Genomic DNA, 16,754 nt, shown 5'->3' on the forward strand with positions numbered 1-16,754 from the left:
CTGCAGCCCCCCTGCAGCCCCCCTGCAGCCCCCCGGCCGGCGCGGGGAGCAGGTGTCCGGCGGGCAGGGGAGCGGCGGGCGCGGAGCAGCGGCGGGCACGCCCGTGTCCGGCTGCGGGGTGGGCACAGACACCGCTTCCCACCGCCAGCGCTGCTCCCGCCCACGGCGCGGCCTCTGCTCCCCGCACCCGAGTGCCGGGACAGCCACTCCCCAGCCCCGAGGGCAGCCCCACCGCCGGCAGCGTGACCTGCACCCGCGGGCTGTCGGTACAGCCAGTCCTCGTGGCACTGCCCTACCTGCAGCCCTGTGACTGAGCTCACACTCTCCACGACCACATTGTGTCCGTGCCTGCGATCTTCGTGGCTGTGCCATGCCTGTGGCCCCTGTAGCCACGCCACACCATGGGTGCTTCAGTGCAGCAGAGACCAGTCCCAGGTGTTAGCCAGAGGGGCAAGCGTGTTTGGTACGTTTTGCACTGGAGTTACTCCACCTTCCTCCCTCCCTCCTCCAGACCCATTTCAGCCACGGCCCTGGGGCACCCCACAGCCGGGGCTCCATGGGACCCGCATGCCAGCACACTCACCCAAGCCACCCCAGGGCAGCAACACTTCATCCTTGTGGCCGATGTGGTTGGTTCATGCCAGGGCAGTGAGGGGACCAGGGCGGCGGGCACGGTTGGGCGTCAGGGCAGCTCAGTGCCCAGGCAGGGTGCCCCGGCAACCCATGGCCACCGCCAGCAGCACACGACGCGTGGTGAGTGAGCGCCAGCCCTCCCCACACAGGCTTTTACACCCGACCGCAGCAGGAGGAAATGCTTTTTTGGAAATGAGTCCAGGGGATATGAAACCACATGACAGGAGCGCCGCCGCCCTCCCTCACCCGCTGGCACAAACCCAGGGTAGTGGGGGTTGGTGGGGTACAGTGTGCAGGGAGCAGCGCTGACCCCCACCCCAGGGCTCCATCCCCATCCTGAGCCCTGGAACACCAGGCTGAAACTGGCCCCAGTCCCCTCTTCACCTGCCCCCGTGGGGCTCCCTCAGCTGTGCCTCACCCACCCCAGTGCTGCCCAGCCCTGGGTGCTGCCATGGCTGAAGGAGAGGCGAGGCGGGCGCGAGCGTGCACCAGCTGGGTTTATTGCTCAGCTGGGACGTGGAGTGCAGCCTGGCACGGGGGGGGGCTCCCACCACAACTCTCATACTCTGGCCTTGGGCACTGCCACCTACTGCCACCACACAGGGCAAACCCACCCCAGCCCCGCACTGTCCCCTTCTGCCACAGCCCCAGCCTCCTCCCTGCACCGCCTGCAGCACCATGCCACTGGCACTGCATCCCTCTCAGCATCTTCCCCACTCACCATTGCCGACATTGTCATCCCTTCGTCGCCCACAGGAGCTGCCCCACAGCCCCCCGCAGCCCCCCATGGCCCCAGGGCCCCCTGCCCAACAACTCTCGTCTCTGTGGACAAGGGTCCAGCACAAGCCATGTGCCATGTCCAGCCCCGCACTACTGTGCCCAGGGCACGTCCTTGCCAAGGGGACTGGTCTGCATCCCCATCCATGTCCCCACCAGCGTGGCATCCCAGTGCTCGCTCTGCCCAGCCCTGGCATTACGCTATGGTTAGAAGCAGGAGCAGCTCCTTGGTGCATCTGCGCGTCTGTGCTTTCCATGCCGGCGGCTCTCAGACCTCCCTGCAAGACACAGAGTGGGGGGAGATGCCCTCAGTGCTGAGACCTGGCCCCTGGGGAGCCCCCAGGAGGGCCAGGGCACCCCTTGGGAACAGGCAGCATGTGCTTACGAGGCCGTCAGCGTGGAGTTGAGCATCAGCGTGGCGTGGATCCGGTACAGCTGCGCCAGCGTCAGCTTGCGGTGCCGTGCCGACTGCGGGTCTGAGAGGGTCCGGTGGGCAGGAGGTGGGGGGTCACGCCTGAGCTCCCCTGGGAGGGAGGCTGGGCTCTTCACTGGCTCCTCAGGCTCCGAGAGCTCGGACGTGGAGCTGCCACTGCTGCCAGAGGCAGCTGGGGGCACAGGGGCTTGGTTATTCTGGGGGGAGCCAGCAGAGAGGTCAGAGAGGCTGCGGCTCTGGCTCAAGGGGCCTGGGGAAGTGGGGGACAGGAGCTGTGGCAGGCTGGCCTCTGACTTGGACTTAAGCACCCTGGCTGGGCAGAGCAGGAGCTGCACTGGGGTGCGGCGGCGCAGCCGGGGTGAGGGGGGCCGTGGAGCTGGGGGGGCCAGGGAGGGCTCCCGCCCCTCCTCAGCCACCCCATCTGGCTGCTGGCTGAAGTCCCGCAGTGAGGCAGGTGAGAGCGTGCCGTAGGCACTGTCGATGGAAGACGAGCGGCAGCCGCCAGTCGGGGAGGCCATGCCATGGGGCAGGGGCACAGGCAGGGCGCCTGCAGGCAGCTCCTGGGTGGGGGTCTCGGTGGAGGTGTCCACAGAGGTGCCAGTGCTGATGGAGGTGCTGGTGCCAACGGAGGAGCTGTCTGAGGTCGATCTGAAGGGTCCTGTGTCCCAGTCTGGGGAGGAGAGCTCATCACCGCCGTCTGCTGCCACCATGGCGAGTGTCTCAGTGGAACCGTCAGAGGGGCTGCAGGAGCAGGAGGGTGAGGAGGGGGCTGTGCCAGGCCAGGGGTGTGCAGGGCCCCCCTCCCGTTCCCTACCACTGCTGTGAGTCTGGGCTGGCACTGCTGCGGCGCAGGATGGTAGGTGAACTGGCAGCTGAGGTGCCGCTCCCGCCGTCCTCCTCCTCCTCCTCCTCCTCCTCTTCCATGCACCGGCGCTGCCGCAGCTGCTGCAGCAGGTTCTGGGAAAGGGAAGGCATCAGCGAGGACCAGGTTGTGCACAGGGCACCTGCAGGTCCCCTGCGCAGCCCCGTGCCCCCTCACCTGGGCATTGCGCACCGCCTCGACCCAGCTGCGGCACAAAGACTGCCCGCTGGCCTGGAAGGTGTAGGCAGCCACAGCACTCCCCAGCTCGTTCAGGTAGATGAGGAGGAAGGAGCCTGTGGGCAGAGGCTGTCAGCCACGTCAGGGACCCCCTCTGCAGACTCCCTTGCCCCTAGTGCTGCTCACCTGGGTCCCTGAGCTCTCGGCAGACAACCTTGTCCACCAGCAAGGGCTGCCGGACCACCTTGGTGCGCTCAGCCTTCTTTAGGGGCTTGGTGATGAGGAAGAGGTCAGTGAAGAGGAAACAGTAGACGTCCATCTGGGAGTGAGAGTGGGGCCGTGGTTGCTGGTTGGCACAGTGAGTGAGGGCAGGTGGGCAGGGGCCGCAGCCGAGGCCCCCTCGTCCCCTGCAGTCCTCACCTTGCTGTCTTTACCTTCCCGCATGCGCAGGCTGCCCTCAAGGAGGAGCTGCCGGGTGTCCTCTGGGGAGGTGCCGGGGATGGGGGCTGTCAGGTCCAGCCGCAGGAATTCCTTCAATAGCTGCCGGGAGCCACCAGCATCAGCATGGGGTGCATGGGATAACATGGCATAGGGTGGCATGGCATGAAGTGACATAGGGTTGGTAGTGCAGTGTGGCAGAGTGGCATTGAGTGGCATAGCGTGGCATGGCATGACATGGCAGAGGACAGCAGCTCCACCATGCCCAGCCTACCTTGTCCACCTCATCTGTGCTGCCCTCCACCACCTCGTAGGTGTCGATGCGGCTCAGGATGGTGGCCAGGCGCTGCCGCTCTTGCCGCTGGCGCATCCGCGAGTTGATGTCATTGATGAAACGCTCCACAGAGCCAATCTGTGGAGGGGTTGGCAGTGGGTTTGAGGGGCTGGGGGGACCAACCCTGTTGTCTCCCACCCCCATACCCTTACCATGGTGGTAATGGCGTCACGGGCACGTGGGTCATCTGTCTTCTTCAGTACGGACTTGAGGAGCAGTGGGTACTTGGTGAGGCGTTGGTGGGGCTTCACCAGCATGTCACTCAGCTTCAGACGGCTGCACTGCTCGTGCTTTTCGGCCCACTGTGGCATGCAGATGTCAGTGCCAGCACTGCCCCGGTCCCAGCCCCAGTACCCACTCTCCCCTTACCGTCACATAGGTGCGGAAGAGCTCGCTGTCCCGCAGCAGTGCCCGCATGTACTCCATGCATCCCTCCTCCTCCATGCAGTACCGCATGTAGGGCTTGAAGAGGGACCCGAACTGGGAGGCACAGAGGGGTCACCGTGGGGCACAGCATGGCATTGCCCTCCACAATGGCATGGGGTCCCCACTCACCATCTTGAAGCCATTGAGGAAGTCAATGGGGTCAAGCATTGCCCCAGTCCGTCGTGCCTTGGCCAGAACCGGGGCCATGACGCTGCGCCACAGCTCGCAGTGCAGCCGGATGATCTCCCCAATGTTGCTGAAGAGCCGCTCGACATCCACCTGTGGGGGTGAGGTGGGCAGTACTGGGGGACAGCACCCGCATCTTGCAGCATTGCCAGGCTGAGGAGCCATCCCTGACACCCCTGGTCCCCACAAGCCTCTCTGCTCACCTCACAGAGCAGCCCTGATTCCTGCAGGTTCAGCAGGCAGCAGAGGAAGAGCTGTGGGGAGAGAGCAGGGAGCTGGTGGGCTGCAGCCGTGGCCCCCGGCCCCAGCACAGCACAGTGTCCACCAGCACTCACATCGGTAATGACTTTGAGCTTGCGGATGTAGGTGGCCTCGGTGTGCAGCAGCTCCCAGATGGCTTCCTGCTGGTGGCACTGCCGGCGTGACAGGGCCTGCCAGGCTGAGCGTCAGCACCGTGCCAGGGCTGAGCAGAGCCCCCACGGCCTCCCAGCCCCTAGCCCTACCTCTGCTCCCTGGATGATCTGCTGCCAGCTGTCCTCCAGTGCCAGCCCAGCCTCATCCCCATCCTCCTCCCAGGAGTCGCGGTCAAAGCGGAGCTGGGGCGGCAGCTTGGGCAGCCCGAAGGTGCCGTAGGCGTGCAGCCTGTTTGCCAGCTGCTCCAGCTTCTCAGTCTCCTGAAGCAGGGGGCAGAGCAGCTGGGCAGAGGCCAGTAGGCATGTGCCACAGACCCCTTTGCCCCGCCTGTGGAACTAGGGGGCTCGAGCCCCAGGGGACCCATCCCAGCTCCCCAGCACAGCTGCAGGCAGCTCCCGTGCCCCCTCGCCATGCCTGCGTCCGACCTACCCGCCCGAAGGAGCCCACGCTGGTGCCAGAGCCGAAGAAGCCGCTGAAGCGGCTGGCAGCGCGGTTCTTCCAGGTGTCGGTGCCATTGGTGGGCAGGGAGCTGCCGATGTGCAGGGCCAGCTCAGGGCTGGGAATGCTGGTGTCCCCCAGGAATTCCGTCATGTTCTTCCTCCGCCGGCTAAGAGCCTGCAGCAGGGACAGTCAGTGCCCCCGGGGTCAGCGCTCGGCAGTCTGGCCATGGCACTGGGATGGGGACAGTGGCGTGGCACAGTGTGATGCTCCAGCAGGGCTGACCTCGAGCACCGTGGGACAGACACCCAGACGGCAGCCCTGGGCAGTGCGTCCTCCAGCCACGCTCCCCTGCCTGCACTGACCTGCCTACCTGCGTCCCGGGGGTGCAGGGACCCGGGGGTGCAGGACCCCGGGTGCTGCCTGGCCGAGCCCAGCCGGCCATGGGCAAGTGGCCCCAGCAGCACGGGGGCTCACGACATCCCGAGGGGCACAGACCCAGCCAAGCCGCCTGTCCAGCCGTGCTCTCGGCTCGGACGGCAGAGCCGGGGCCGGGCAGGCTGTGGCCGGGCTCCTCCGAAACAAAAGGAGGTGGGGCCAGAGCCGAAAACCTAATTTCCCTCCTCGCAGATAAGCTACCAGAGCTGAACAATTCATCGGCGGAGATCAAAGCCCCCCAGCCGGTCGCAAGAGCTGGGTCACAGCCAAGTGGCTCCCTCCACCCCGGGCACCGCTGCACCGGCTGCTCCCCGCGTGTCTCTGGGCTGTGCCGGAACGTGGCCGCTGCCATCTCCTTACCGTGGCACAAAGGGCAGCAGGGCCGGGGCTCCCTGCCTGCCACCGAGCCCTGGGAAGTGGCACGGTGCTGCCACCACCGCCAGCACAGCCCCACACCCTGCCACGTCCCCGGACCCAGGCAGGAAGAGCCACCACAGGCACTGTCCCCCTTACTCACTGCGCTGCCACGTCCCCAGGTGCCCCGGCCGCCGCCAGCCCTATCGCCCTGGTGCAGCTCAGCACCCGCCTGTCCCCAGGAAGGCGGTCGGGACTGAGACCCCTGCAGGGGTGGCTGGTTGCCCACTGGCCCCCCTGCGCTGCCAGGGCTGTGCCGGTCCCGCAGCCAGGCATCATAGTGCTGGACACGGGTGGCCACCAGCCCCGGCCACACAGCCAGCTTGCCACCCTCAGGGCCTGCTGGCACAAAAGTGAGCACTGTGTCTCCCTGACCAGCCCCTGCAGAGCTGCTCCCCACGGGCCCAACACTCTCCTCCCACAGGAGTTGTGCCCAGCCCAGCCCCACGCCTTATCTGGGGACAGGGTCCACGGGGCAGGACTGAGCTGAGCTCAGCAGCTGCCAGGTACCGTGGACAGGAGGGCCAGCGGCCAAGGGCGAGTCCTGGGGCCAGGGTGAGTCCCAGGGCTGGGGTGGCACCAAGTGGCAGCCACTGCTGGGGCCCCCAGGGCTCCTATTTGCCTTAGCTTTGGTGGCATCCTGTACCTGGCACAGCCACGGGGCTGGTGCCACTGCTTGAGCTGCTACGCTACTGTGGCACAGCCAGCACAGCATAGCCAGCACAGCACAGTCAGGAGGCAAAGTGGCTCTTGGGGACTCCAGCAGGATCTTCAGCCACACCCCATGAGGCCATCAAGAAGACACCATGTTGCTGTCTCATGACCCATCTTCCCAAAAAGAACGGCTACAGGGTGATCACACCCCCTACCATCCCCTCCCCAGCTCCTCCTTCCCAGAGCTGGCACTGGCACTCACCAGGCTGTCGGTGCCCTCTCGGCATCCTGGCAGTGGCTCCAGGACTGGCCCGAGGACTGCAGCGGTGCTGGCAGGGTGCAGGATGGGCAGGCTGGCTGACCTGGTGTCCCGCACTGCCTGCTCCACCTTCAACTCATCACCAGGCTTGGCTGTGGGAGCATCAGGTTGTCAGTGTCCCCTGGGAGCCCTGAGGCAGCTGAGCCTTCTGCCGGGCCCCCACCGCACCTTTCACCCTCAGGTAGTGCCCCCCGAAGCGGAACGCCTCGAACTGCAGGGACAGTGGTGTGTGGGACTGGTCCAGGTAGATGTCCACCTTGCCCAGCTCGATTGCCTTCCTCTCGAACACCGGCAGCAGCACCTCCCTGCAGGACACGAGCCCCATGTCCATCTCTGCATCAGTCCCCACATTGTCCTCGTACCTGTCCCCAGCAAACTCACCCCAGTGACTTCTTCTTCACAGCCGGCACAATCTCTGCCTCGATGTCGACGCTAAGGTCGAACTTCAGGGTGAAGCACTCCTTGCTGGGGTCCTGGGGGGAGGCAGCAGCCGCTCACCCAGGGGTCTCTCCCTCCCACCCACCAGGGCCATGCTGCTGCCCTGCCAAGTGCCCCGGGGAGAGGGGCTGGTGCCTTACATCCGTGTGCCTGCGCCAAGCCTTCTTTTTGGGCAGCTTCAGTGCCGAGCTCCTGCGTTCCCTGTGGGCACAGGAAGGGCAGAGTTACGGGGATGCTGTGGGCTGGGGCCACACAGGGGACATACAAGGCCGGGGGCTCACCCTCTGCTCTCTGCTGGACCTTCCTCTTCCTCCTCCACATCAGAGGCAGGGCTGGTGCGTGGGGGGCACGAGCGTGTTGACATGTTGCGGGCCAGGATGGAGCCTGCAAACGGACATCGAGCTGGGCTGTGACACCTCCCCAACCCCGTGCTGGCTCCCACTGCATCCCACTCCCACCTGTGTATTGTACCAACCCCAAGTGCATTCCATCACTCCCACCCCTGCGCTGCACCCCTGCCGTGGAGCTGTGGGAGCAGTGGTGCCGCTGCTGGGCCCGGCTCACCTTGAGGGGGCAGGTCGAAGCGGATGTGGCCATCAAAGTGCATGGCGCCATGGAGGCGGCCGTCGCAGACTTCACACAGGCTGAGGGGGCCGCTGCGGCTCAGCTGCCGGCACTCCACGTGGTGGCATTCCTGCAAGGACATGCCTTTGTCAGGCAGCACCTGCCTGGGGCCACCAGCTATGGCATGCTGGCAGGAGGGATGGGCAGCACCATGAGCAGCTGAGTCCCCTCTCCCATCCCCAACTGCTGCTGGCACACTGCTCACGGGGAATGCTGAGGCCAGAGCGGGCACGAGGAAAGCAGCATGAGCGGGACACAGGCACAAGACAGTGGGTTCTGCAGGACATGGTGATGACACAGGGCCTTCTGCACCACGGATTCCCCTCCTTGCTCCACTGCCATGAGCAGAGACCTTGAGACAGTTGCACATGCTGAGGCTTGGACAGGGAGCTGGGGGACAGCCACCTGTGCCCATGGCACTCACACCTCACCAGTGGCTTGGGAGACCACCCTGGCACCCCACAGCCCCTTTGTGCTGATGAGAGCCGTGTCCCCACGGCAGGACGGAGGAAGCGAGCGTCTGCGGCCAAACAATGCTCGAAGCCGGCGCGTTTCCTCCGATTGTGTGCGGCCACGACCGTGGCCCCAGCCCCACCGGGCATTCACAGCGGGTTATTTTTAAACCCCCGGCTGGGCCCCCAGCACAGTGCATGGCCTGTGACCTCCGGCCAGCGCCCATCTCACTGGGGGCTCCAGCTGGCCCCGCTCCAGGGGATTGTGGTGCCACCAGCCACTGCCAGCGAGCCCTGCTGCACCACTGACACACCCCCATCCCCGTGTGGGACCCCCATCGCCACTCTGCACGCAGAGGGTTGCAAGGGGCTGCTGGGAGGAGCCAGCCCTGCCCGGGCTTGCCTGTAGTGCACTGTGCTGCTGCGGGGAGGAAGCACCCGTGCAGCTCCAGCCGCCCCCACTTCCTGCCCTCCTTCCTCCCAGTGCCGCTGAGGTCAGAGCTGACGTGCTCCCACCACCCGCGTGCTCTCCAAGGGGCCGTCGGCCCCTCTGCAGCAGCCACTGCCACGGCACCCACAAGTGCCCTATCCCAAGACAGCCCCAGGACACCGCGTGTCCCCAACCCTCCTCCTCTGCCACCGTGTGCCTCACACCACTGTGGCCATCATGACACCTGCATGCGAGAGCACAGTCACAGCTGGAGCTCACTCAGTGGCTCCCCTGGGACCCTTGGCAGCCGCTCCACAGGTACTCATGCTCCTCATCCACTCTGTGCCAGCAGCTCATCCCTGGGCTCAACCCCCCAGGAGGGGCCAGGCAGGATGGCCAAGCCTCTCTGCCCACCCCAGGGATCAGCTCCTGGTCCAAGCCCTGCCACGGTCCCAGCACACAACAGCTTCGCCGCCCCTCAGCAAGCACCTCACAAAGAGAGGGGGATCAAGATCCACCACCCTGCCACAGCAGAACAAGCCCCCAGACTGACCAGCCCACCCACCAAACCCCCACTACCTGCCAGGCGCCGTCAGGGGTCTCTGGTGACAGTGGCAGGGTGGTCTCAGTGGGTTGATCCCAGCAGTCCCAGCTGCACCACTGGGCAACCACAGCTCAGTGCCACGTGTGCCCCAGCAGCACTGGCCCTGCCACCCCAGCATGCAAATAGAGCACTGTGGCACTGGCCCTGCCACCCCAGCATGCAAACAGAGCACTGTGGCACACCCTTGGCGTGCCTGGGCCGTCCTGCCTGCTACACCAGAGACACTGCCTGCAGCCCCACACAGAAACCCTTGAGACTCACTTGGGAGCCAGGCTGTGGGTCCGGCCCAGCCCTGCACAGCCAGTGGGAGAGAACAGACACTAAATCCACCCTGGACTCACATTAGTGAGCAGGGGAGCAGATGGGCTGGGGTGTATTAGCTCCAATCACACCAGCTTGGGGAAATGGGAAATCGCCGTTAAATGCCAGCCAGACCGTGACAGCAGCAAGGAATGCACACCCAGCACGGGCTGGGGCACACGGCACGCCAGGGGCTGCCAACCAGGGCAGGGGCCCTTCAGGGACCGGCAGGTTGGGCAGAGCCATCCACTGCCCCTTCTCACCCATGAGACCGACGCCAGGAGGCAGCTGCCGGCGCTGCCCCCACCCTGCAGGACCCACCTTGGCTGCCCTCCTCTCACCGGCGCAGTTGGGATTCTGGCAGCGCAGCACTGTCTCCTCTGCTGGGCACGGCTCGTCTGTGGAAAGAGAGGATCAGTGCCTGGGTGCCATGAGAGCCACCCGCTGGGGCCATGCTGAGACCCCCACAAACACAAACCCTGGGTTTAAGAGCTTGGCAAAGCACACAGGCTCAGCTGAAGCTGGTCTTGCCCACTCCTGCCCACCCCTGCCTGTCCCACAGCCCATCCAGAAGGATGAAGCCCTATGCCCAAGAGCCAGCGCTGCATCCCTGCCGAGGGAAGGCACTGTGTGCTCCACAGAGACAGAATCCAGCACCTCTTGCCCGGCACCCCAAGGCACAGGATGAGGACACAGATCTGCCCCAGCTCCCCCGGGGGCTGGCACGGCCTGGGGCTGCAGCAGGAACACTAAATCTGCTGCTGTCAGTCCCCAACGGGGCTTAGTAGCCACTTTAAGCTTTGACAGTTAAATCGGCCTTAGGGACAAATCCTATTTTGAAGGCTTTTGTTATGTGTCGCATCTAATCGTTTAAAAATAACGGACTGCTTGCGGCAGACGAGCAGTACGGACACCCTCTGGCAGGGCAGCCCCACTGCGGGCAGGGATGCACGGCTGGGACGCTGCCTGCTGGGGAGGGAGCCCATGCCGGGGATGTGGAGAGGCCAGGTGGCACGGCTGTACCAGCCCAGCAGCACAGGGGCTTCCCTGCCATGCCATTCCCCTCTCCTGCATCCTTCCTGCCAACAAAACCAGCATCCATGCCAGCCCGAGAGGGCCATGGCCAAGGCCAGGGTTAGGCTCAGTCTGCAGGTTAAAATGCCTTTCGAGGCAGCACTGAAAAAGCTGCTACTTCTGTCTGGAGAGAGGGAAGCAACTGGTTGCTTTAGCTCCCATCTGGGAGTGATCCCGGGGCTGCCGTGGCACCACGGGCGCTGCTGGATGACGGCGCGGAAGCAGCCGGGCAGGGCTGGGTCCGTCGCCGCCCGGGAGCCGGGCCGGGAGCAGGGACCGGGAGCAGGGACCGGGAGCCGGGGCCGGGAGCCGGAGCCGGGCGCTGCCCCCGCGGCAGGAGCACAATGACGGCTCTGTTTCCGCGGCCGCCCCGCAGCGCTCCGGTCTGGGCCGGCCCCCGCCCCCCGCTGCTGCCGTTTCACTTGACCTATCGGGAATAATAACGGAAGCAAATAAGAAATTCTTTCATGCACCCGAGGGAAAGTTTTCCAAACTCACCAAAAACCTAGAGGCCGCCCGCAGGGGCCGGCGGTGCCCGGGACCAGCCCCGCGCCGGAGCCGCCGGCGCGGCCGAAGCCGCGTGGCCGTTCCCGGGCGCTGACCCTGCCCGCGGGTCACACACGCACCGGGGCCTCGGGCACGCGGGCTGGGAGCTCTTCGCAGGGCCCCCCGGGTTCTGGCAGAGGCAGGAGGGTGTCCGGGTCCCCACCAGCCACCTCGGGGGCCAGAGGAGGGATCCTGTCCCCATCAGCTCCTGTCCCCCCTCCCCCCGGTCACCTCCTCCGCTGCTGCCGGCTGTGCTATCGCTCCCGGCGCTCCCGGCGACGGAAAACAAGTCTGAAACCGGATCATCCTCGCAGCCGAGCGCACGGCGGCAGCCGGCTGCTTCAAACCCTGCCTGGGCCGGGGGGAGCGCTGCCGGTGGCACGGGGCAGTTTGCTGAGTGCTCCCCAGCTGCACCTGCAGCATTCCCACGGCCTCCCTGTGGCACCCCTGCTCCAGCGAGAGCTTCTCCCAGCCCCTCACCCTCTTTGCCACAGCTGGAGACTTTGGCCAACCCCAGCAGCCCACAGCCCTGGCTGCTCGAAGCCCCCCCAGCCACCTACCCCCGAGCTCCTCGCTGATGTCCAGGCCAGAGCTCCAGGAAAACCGCTCCACTGCCTCGTACTCCAGCCCCGCCAGCCCGGCCGGCAAAGCCTCCAGCTCATAGGCACCCCTCTTCTTCCAGTACAGAAACATCCTGGGGTCACGGCCGGAGGGCCCCCCAGAGCCGTGCCCGCCCCAATGGGGCCGCCAGTGGGACTAACCGGGGAAGACTGGCTCTGGCTTTAAGAGTGGGTCCCGGTCTCCGGACAAGCGGTGCATTGATGCCAGCGGCGGGAGCCGCAGGGCGGCCGAGGGTGCTGCTGGAGGCTGCCCAGCGCCCGCGCGGGGGGCGCACAAAGGGCCTTTCTTCAGCCTCCTACAGACATTGCACAAATTTCACTTTCCGCCGTCTATGGAAGACATTCGGCCACGGAGACAAGACGTGCTTGTGATGGAAAGAATCAGCATGAAGAGGGGGGCTATTCGGCGGCTCTGCCATCCAGACGGCTTTTGAGGGGGCAGGAATGTGCTGCCCTGAGCCCCGGTTGCATCCCTGTACCCATGGGCTCGCAGGGGCCCCCAGCCTGTCCAGGGAAAGCCAGGGGTCTTCAGGGGGATTTTCCTCCTGCTAAATCAAACAAGAAAGCACCAGCTAGGGCTTAAAACCCACAAAGGCAGCAAAGTTTGGCACCTTTGTCCTACCCCATGTAAAACTTCCTAAAACAGGGAAAAACCACAGCACTATGCAAGATGATCAAATCCCAGTCCCCCAGCTCATCACAGGAACTCCTCCTGGAGGCACCATGTGCTCCCCGGAGTTCTGCTGCTTCTGGTCACCCCTTGCCAGAAATTTCAACAGAAATTGCTGCTGCAAATATAACAAATGTCAACTCATTGCAAAATTAACCCTACTTTATTTGGTGTATCCTTGATATTTGAAGTGCTGTCACCAATTTCCCACTGATCACAGAACCGAGTGTGCCCAACTCACTGGTGGGATGCTTCGCTGAGGATTATGCTGACCTGTCCATTGTCCCTGACCAGCATTGTCCCTCTCCCTCTTAGGGAGCACCAGAAGACGGTGAGGTTCCCCTTTCCCAAAGCTGCAGCATCCACCTCTGGGCCCTGGCAGGCATAGGCAACCTGAACACCCTGGAAATGCCCCAAAACAGACACTTGCAGCTTGGGACTTATCCCCCAGCTCCAGGGAACGTAGTCAGCGTGGGGTCCATCGCCCGCAGCCGGGTGAGGTGGATGCTGGAGGCTGGTGACAGCAATAAGGGTTATGCTCAGCTATGGGGGGTTTCAGCACTGGGCATTTCTCACATGCCCTTTGCCTATCTCACCTTTCCTGAAGCTTTTTCCACCCACTTCCCTGTGACTTGAACTCCCTTCTCACCCCGCCTGGGATGTTCTCCCTGGCTGCACCACAGCCCCCTTTATTTATTTTAGCCACTGTTCAGGCCACAATGCCAGCCAAGTCCTTCCTTTGCTGCCAGATCCAACCAGATGGGGATAATTAGGCCTGGATTAAATTTAACTCTTTAAAGGCAGCAACACTGCACAGCCCCTCACAGCTCCTCTCCAGCTCAGTCCCCTCCCTGCCACTCATCCCAGTTTATTTGTTTACAGCTGTTTGTTCCTGGTGTTCTAGGAAATCTCTTCACAAACCAGATAAAAGCAATTTTGCAGATTACTCACATCCACAGCAGCCACCAGCCAAAAAGCTCCAGTCCCAAGTGACACACCACATCCCTCCTTCCTCTGCAGGAGACCTGGTCCGTGGGCTCTGAACAGGCACTGGGCTCGAGGGGCTGCACACACCAGGGCCAGATTGTTCCCTGGTCTAGGCTGGGGCAGAACCTCACCTCACTCGCAGGAGCCAGTTAGAAGCCAGGTTACTTTTGCAGACATGGATCCAATAAATGCAGAGTATGCTGGTATTACCCATTCAGAAGCTGTTTTCCCAAACATGTCTTCAACTTGACCAGAGATGCTTACCTCTTTGTGGCTCCTACCACTCTCCAGTTTCCCTCAGGAGCAAATTGCTGATTGACAAAGGGTTGGGAAGAAAAAATAAATAAAAGTTTCTCTTATGTCCCAGTGGGGTAGAGCAGGTGGGGTCAGGCAAGGCCACATGCCCTGGTGCTCCATGTGATACTCCCCACTCCCATCCTGTTTCAACCTTGATCTGGAGAACAGCCTGTTAGAGTTGGGGACACATTGGAGTCAGCCCGAGCTGTTCCCAGACCACACTCAGGGCACTGAGCTCACACTGCAGCACTGGGATATGGGGCCAGGCCAATGCAGGGTGGGAGGAAGCAGCCCCCCAGCACAGAGCCAGGCTGGGCTGTGACGGTGCAGAGCTGAACGGCTTCATCTTCACCACCCCGGGAGACAGAGATTCCACAATGTGCTCCTTCCTTCGTCCCTCCTTGACCAGCAGGACAACAAGAGTTGCGGGCCAGGCACGGGGCCAGGACCCCAGGGTGAGCCCTTCCCCAAACCACAGGACCGGGAAGATCTGCTCAGGCCCCTGGGGATCACTGACACCCAGAGTTCCCTGAGAGCTGGACAGGCAACAAGAACAACTTCTGACCCAAGGCAGAGTTGGGTGTGACCAGCAGCTGCCTCCACCTGAGTCAGCCACGGCCAGGGACAAAATCCAAACCAACTTTCCGTAGATATTTATTACAAAACGCTGAAATACAAACTGAACATACAAAACATTATTAAAGCCAGACTTGCTGTGGCATCTACCCGGCCACCTGCCCAGGGCCTCTGCAGCACCCAGGGCTCCTGTGACCACACTGGGCTCTCTACCCAGTCCACACGAACAACACTTGTGTCAAGTGCCCCAAGGATTCAGGTGTAATCACACTCAAAGGTGAATTCCTTCCTCTTAAAATGCTTCTTTTTCCTCAGCTTCCCAGCACCCAGGATGCTGTAGTTGTAATCGGACGTGACGTACGGGATCTCTCCCTCAATTCCTTGCTGAAAAACAGAAAAATAAAACCAGAAACAACTTTAGGAGCCTGTAGCTTCAGCACAGGGGGAAGCACTTCCCTCCCCCAGGCTGACAGAGTTGATGGTGTTAAAGACTCAGTGATCACCAAACCCCGCTCTGGCATCTAAAACACGAGTGGAACGTTCTGTTCTCTTGAGGTTTCTGTGCTTAAGGACAATCTCCTAAAGTGATAACCATCTGCTGATGCCCAGGCATCTCCCAGCATGCATCCGCCTCAGGAATAAGAAACTGGAAAACTTGCCAGCCAGCCAAAGCTCAGCCAGCTCCCACCCCTCCCACGGGCTCCTACCTGGCCCACAAGCACGCAGTTAGGGATAGCAATGTTCCCAAGGAGGAGACAATTCACTAGTCTCAGGTTCTCTGGAGGCACTGGTGTCAGGATATGGTAAAGTTTCTTCTCCATATCAACTCCTCGAACAATTCCTGAACAAAAGAACATATGCAAAGCTTGGTCATCAAGTATCCCTGCTCATCAGCACATCCCCACAGACACTGGGGAACCAAACTCCAAATCCGAACTGGAACATTAAATCAAGTCATAGAAGGAAACTTAGGCAACTACAGGAATTTTACATAAGCCACACAGAATCTGCTTCTGCAAACGTGAACCCAGAGAGTAGCTGGAGAGTTCTGAGAAGCTCTGAGCGGCGCCGTGCAGTGACATTCCTCACAGTTGTTACCACACATTAACCAAAGCCAAAAGACTTACAGCACAGCTTCCAACAGCAGACAACACACCACTACTCCTGTATCTCATCCCACTTCTGCAGCTGTTTTGGGGAGAGTAGGCAATTCTGCCACTCTGCAACCCATCTGCCTAAATACAGCAGGTGAGAGCACAGCTCCAGTGTGCTCACCGAAGCCCAGGCAGTCGCAGACTGGTGTCTGTGTCAGCAGGACCGGCCCGTCGGTCTGGCACCTGACTTCATCCGGAATGCAGCAGAGCCCAACCCAGCTGGCATTCACTGCATACATGATGTTGGTGGGAGCAACATCTGTGTGAATAACCCTGAGCGCGACAGCACTGAAAGGTACCTGGGGGGTGAAAAGAGGAAGAAAACTGCCATCGGTTCCACATCAGCTGAGTTTGAATTCAGAGGTAAGACCCTGAGTACACAGACCCTGCATGCTCCCATCCCACACCTACAGGCAGGGCACACACAGCAGCTTCTGCACAGACAGAACACACATAACACATGTGCCATCCGCACACACAGGACATACAGAACACATGTGCCACCTGCACACATGGGCCACACCAGCACCTCAACAGAAGCTTCACTTCTAGACCCCCTGAATACAGTTGTTATCTGTTTGCAGATTACAGAGTGTTTATTCCTCTTCTGAGAAACATTTGCAGTAGGAGCAGAACTGCTCCCCGCTGCGAACCAGGCTTTCTGCACCATACCCAAGCCTTCCCACAAGGCTCCTTTACCTGATACGGCACCAGGCTGTGCAGCGGGAGCACTGCCCCGATGTCTGGGTACTGCAGGTGCCCCAGGTACCCCAGGATGGACATGTCACGCAGGATGCCGCTGTGCACTCGCCTGTAAGAACAGTTCTAAGTCAAAGGCAACGTGTGGTTTTGTTCAGCCCACAAACTCCACATAGCACTCAATATTCTACTTACGCTTCACCTGCCACTCCTGCCCGAGGGAATTCTGGATGGACATAGAGCAACTTGTACTGTGGAACTGATGCATCCTCCCCTTCGGAGCACTTCCAGCTCTCTGCAGCACCCACATCCAACTGCTTGCACTTAGGCTGCTGCTTGC

General features: G+C 62.3%; 2 protein-coding genes across 4 annotated transcripts in view; both read right to left on the reverse strand.

Moving 5' to 3' along the window:
- Window positions 1-89: 89 nt before the first annotated feature.
- On the reverse strand, window positions 90-11,468 carry PLEKHG5 (pleckstrin homology and RhoGEF domain containing G5). Of its 3 annotated transcripts, XM_027668705.1 has the most exons (22): window positions 11,364-11,468; window positions 10,113-10,189; window positions 7,946-8,075; window positions 7,663-7,765; window positions 7,522-7,582; window positions 7,325-7,416; window positions 7,112-7,248; window positions 6,887-7,035; window positions 5,110-5,295; window positions 4,770-4,940; window positions 4,602-4,697; window positions 4,470-4,520; window positions 4,210-4,359; window positions 4,024-4,134; window positions 3,807-3,956; window positions 3,595-3,732; window positions 3,303-3,422; window positions 3,069-3,201; window positions 2,883-2,998; window positions 2,658-2,800; window positions 1,796-2,584; window positions 90-1,688 (listed from the first exon to the last, which is right to left on the reverse strand). In XM_027668705.1, the coding sequence occupies exons 3-22, from the start codon at window positions 7,986-7,988 to the stop codon at window positions 1,679-1,681; spliced, it is 2,949 nt and encodes a 982-aa protein (XP_027524506.1). In that variant the 5' UTR covers window positions 7,989-8,075; window positions 10,113-10,189; window positions 11,364-11,468; the 3' UTR covers window positions 90-1,678. The 3 variants fall into 3 exon arrangements, with proteins under 3 accessions (XP_027524506.1, XP_027524507.1, XP_027524505.1); XM_027668704.1 differs by lacking the exons at window positions 90-1,688; window positions 11,364-11,468 and having other exon boundaries at window positions 1,792-2,584; window positions 10,113-10,180; XM_027668706.1 differs by lacking the exons at window positions 6,887-7,035; window positions 7,112-7,248; window positions 7,325-7,416; ... (3 more) ...; window positions 10,113-10,189; window positions 11,364-11,468 and adding an exon at window positions 5,492-5,630 and having other exon boundaries at window positions 93-1,688.
- Window positions 11,469-14,625: 3,157 nt separating this feature from the next.
- NOL9 (nucleolar protein 9) overlaps window positions 14,626-16,754 on the reverse strand; it is a 4,204-nt gene continuing 2,075 nt past the window's right edge. Inside the window, 5 exon segments of the mRNA XM_027668712.1 lie at window positions 14,626-14,945; window positions 15,269-15,402; window positions 15,837-16,014; window positions 16,415-16,526; window positions 16,610-16,754. The exon segment at window positions 16,610-16,754 is cut by the window's right edge and continues 82 nt beyond it. Of these exon segments, the coding sequence (XP_027524513.1) occupies window positions 14,817-14,945; window positions 15,269-15,402; window positions 15,837-16,014; window positions 16,415-16,526; window positions 16,610-16,754 (698 nt within the window). The 3' untranslated portion in view covers window positions 14,626-14,816.

Source organism: Corapipo altera, unplaced genomic scaffold (assembly GCF_003945725.1).
Source record: "Corapipo altera isolate COAL_440 unplaced genomic scaffold, ASM394572v1 304, whole genome shotgun sequence".
Lineage (NCBI taxonomy): Eukaryota > Metazoa > Chordata > Aves > Passeriformes > Pipridae > Corapipo > Corapipo altera.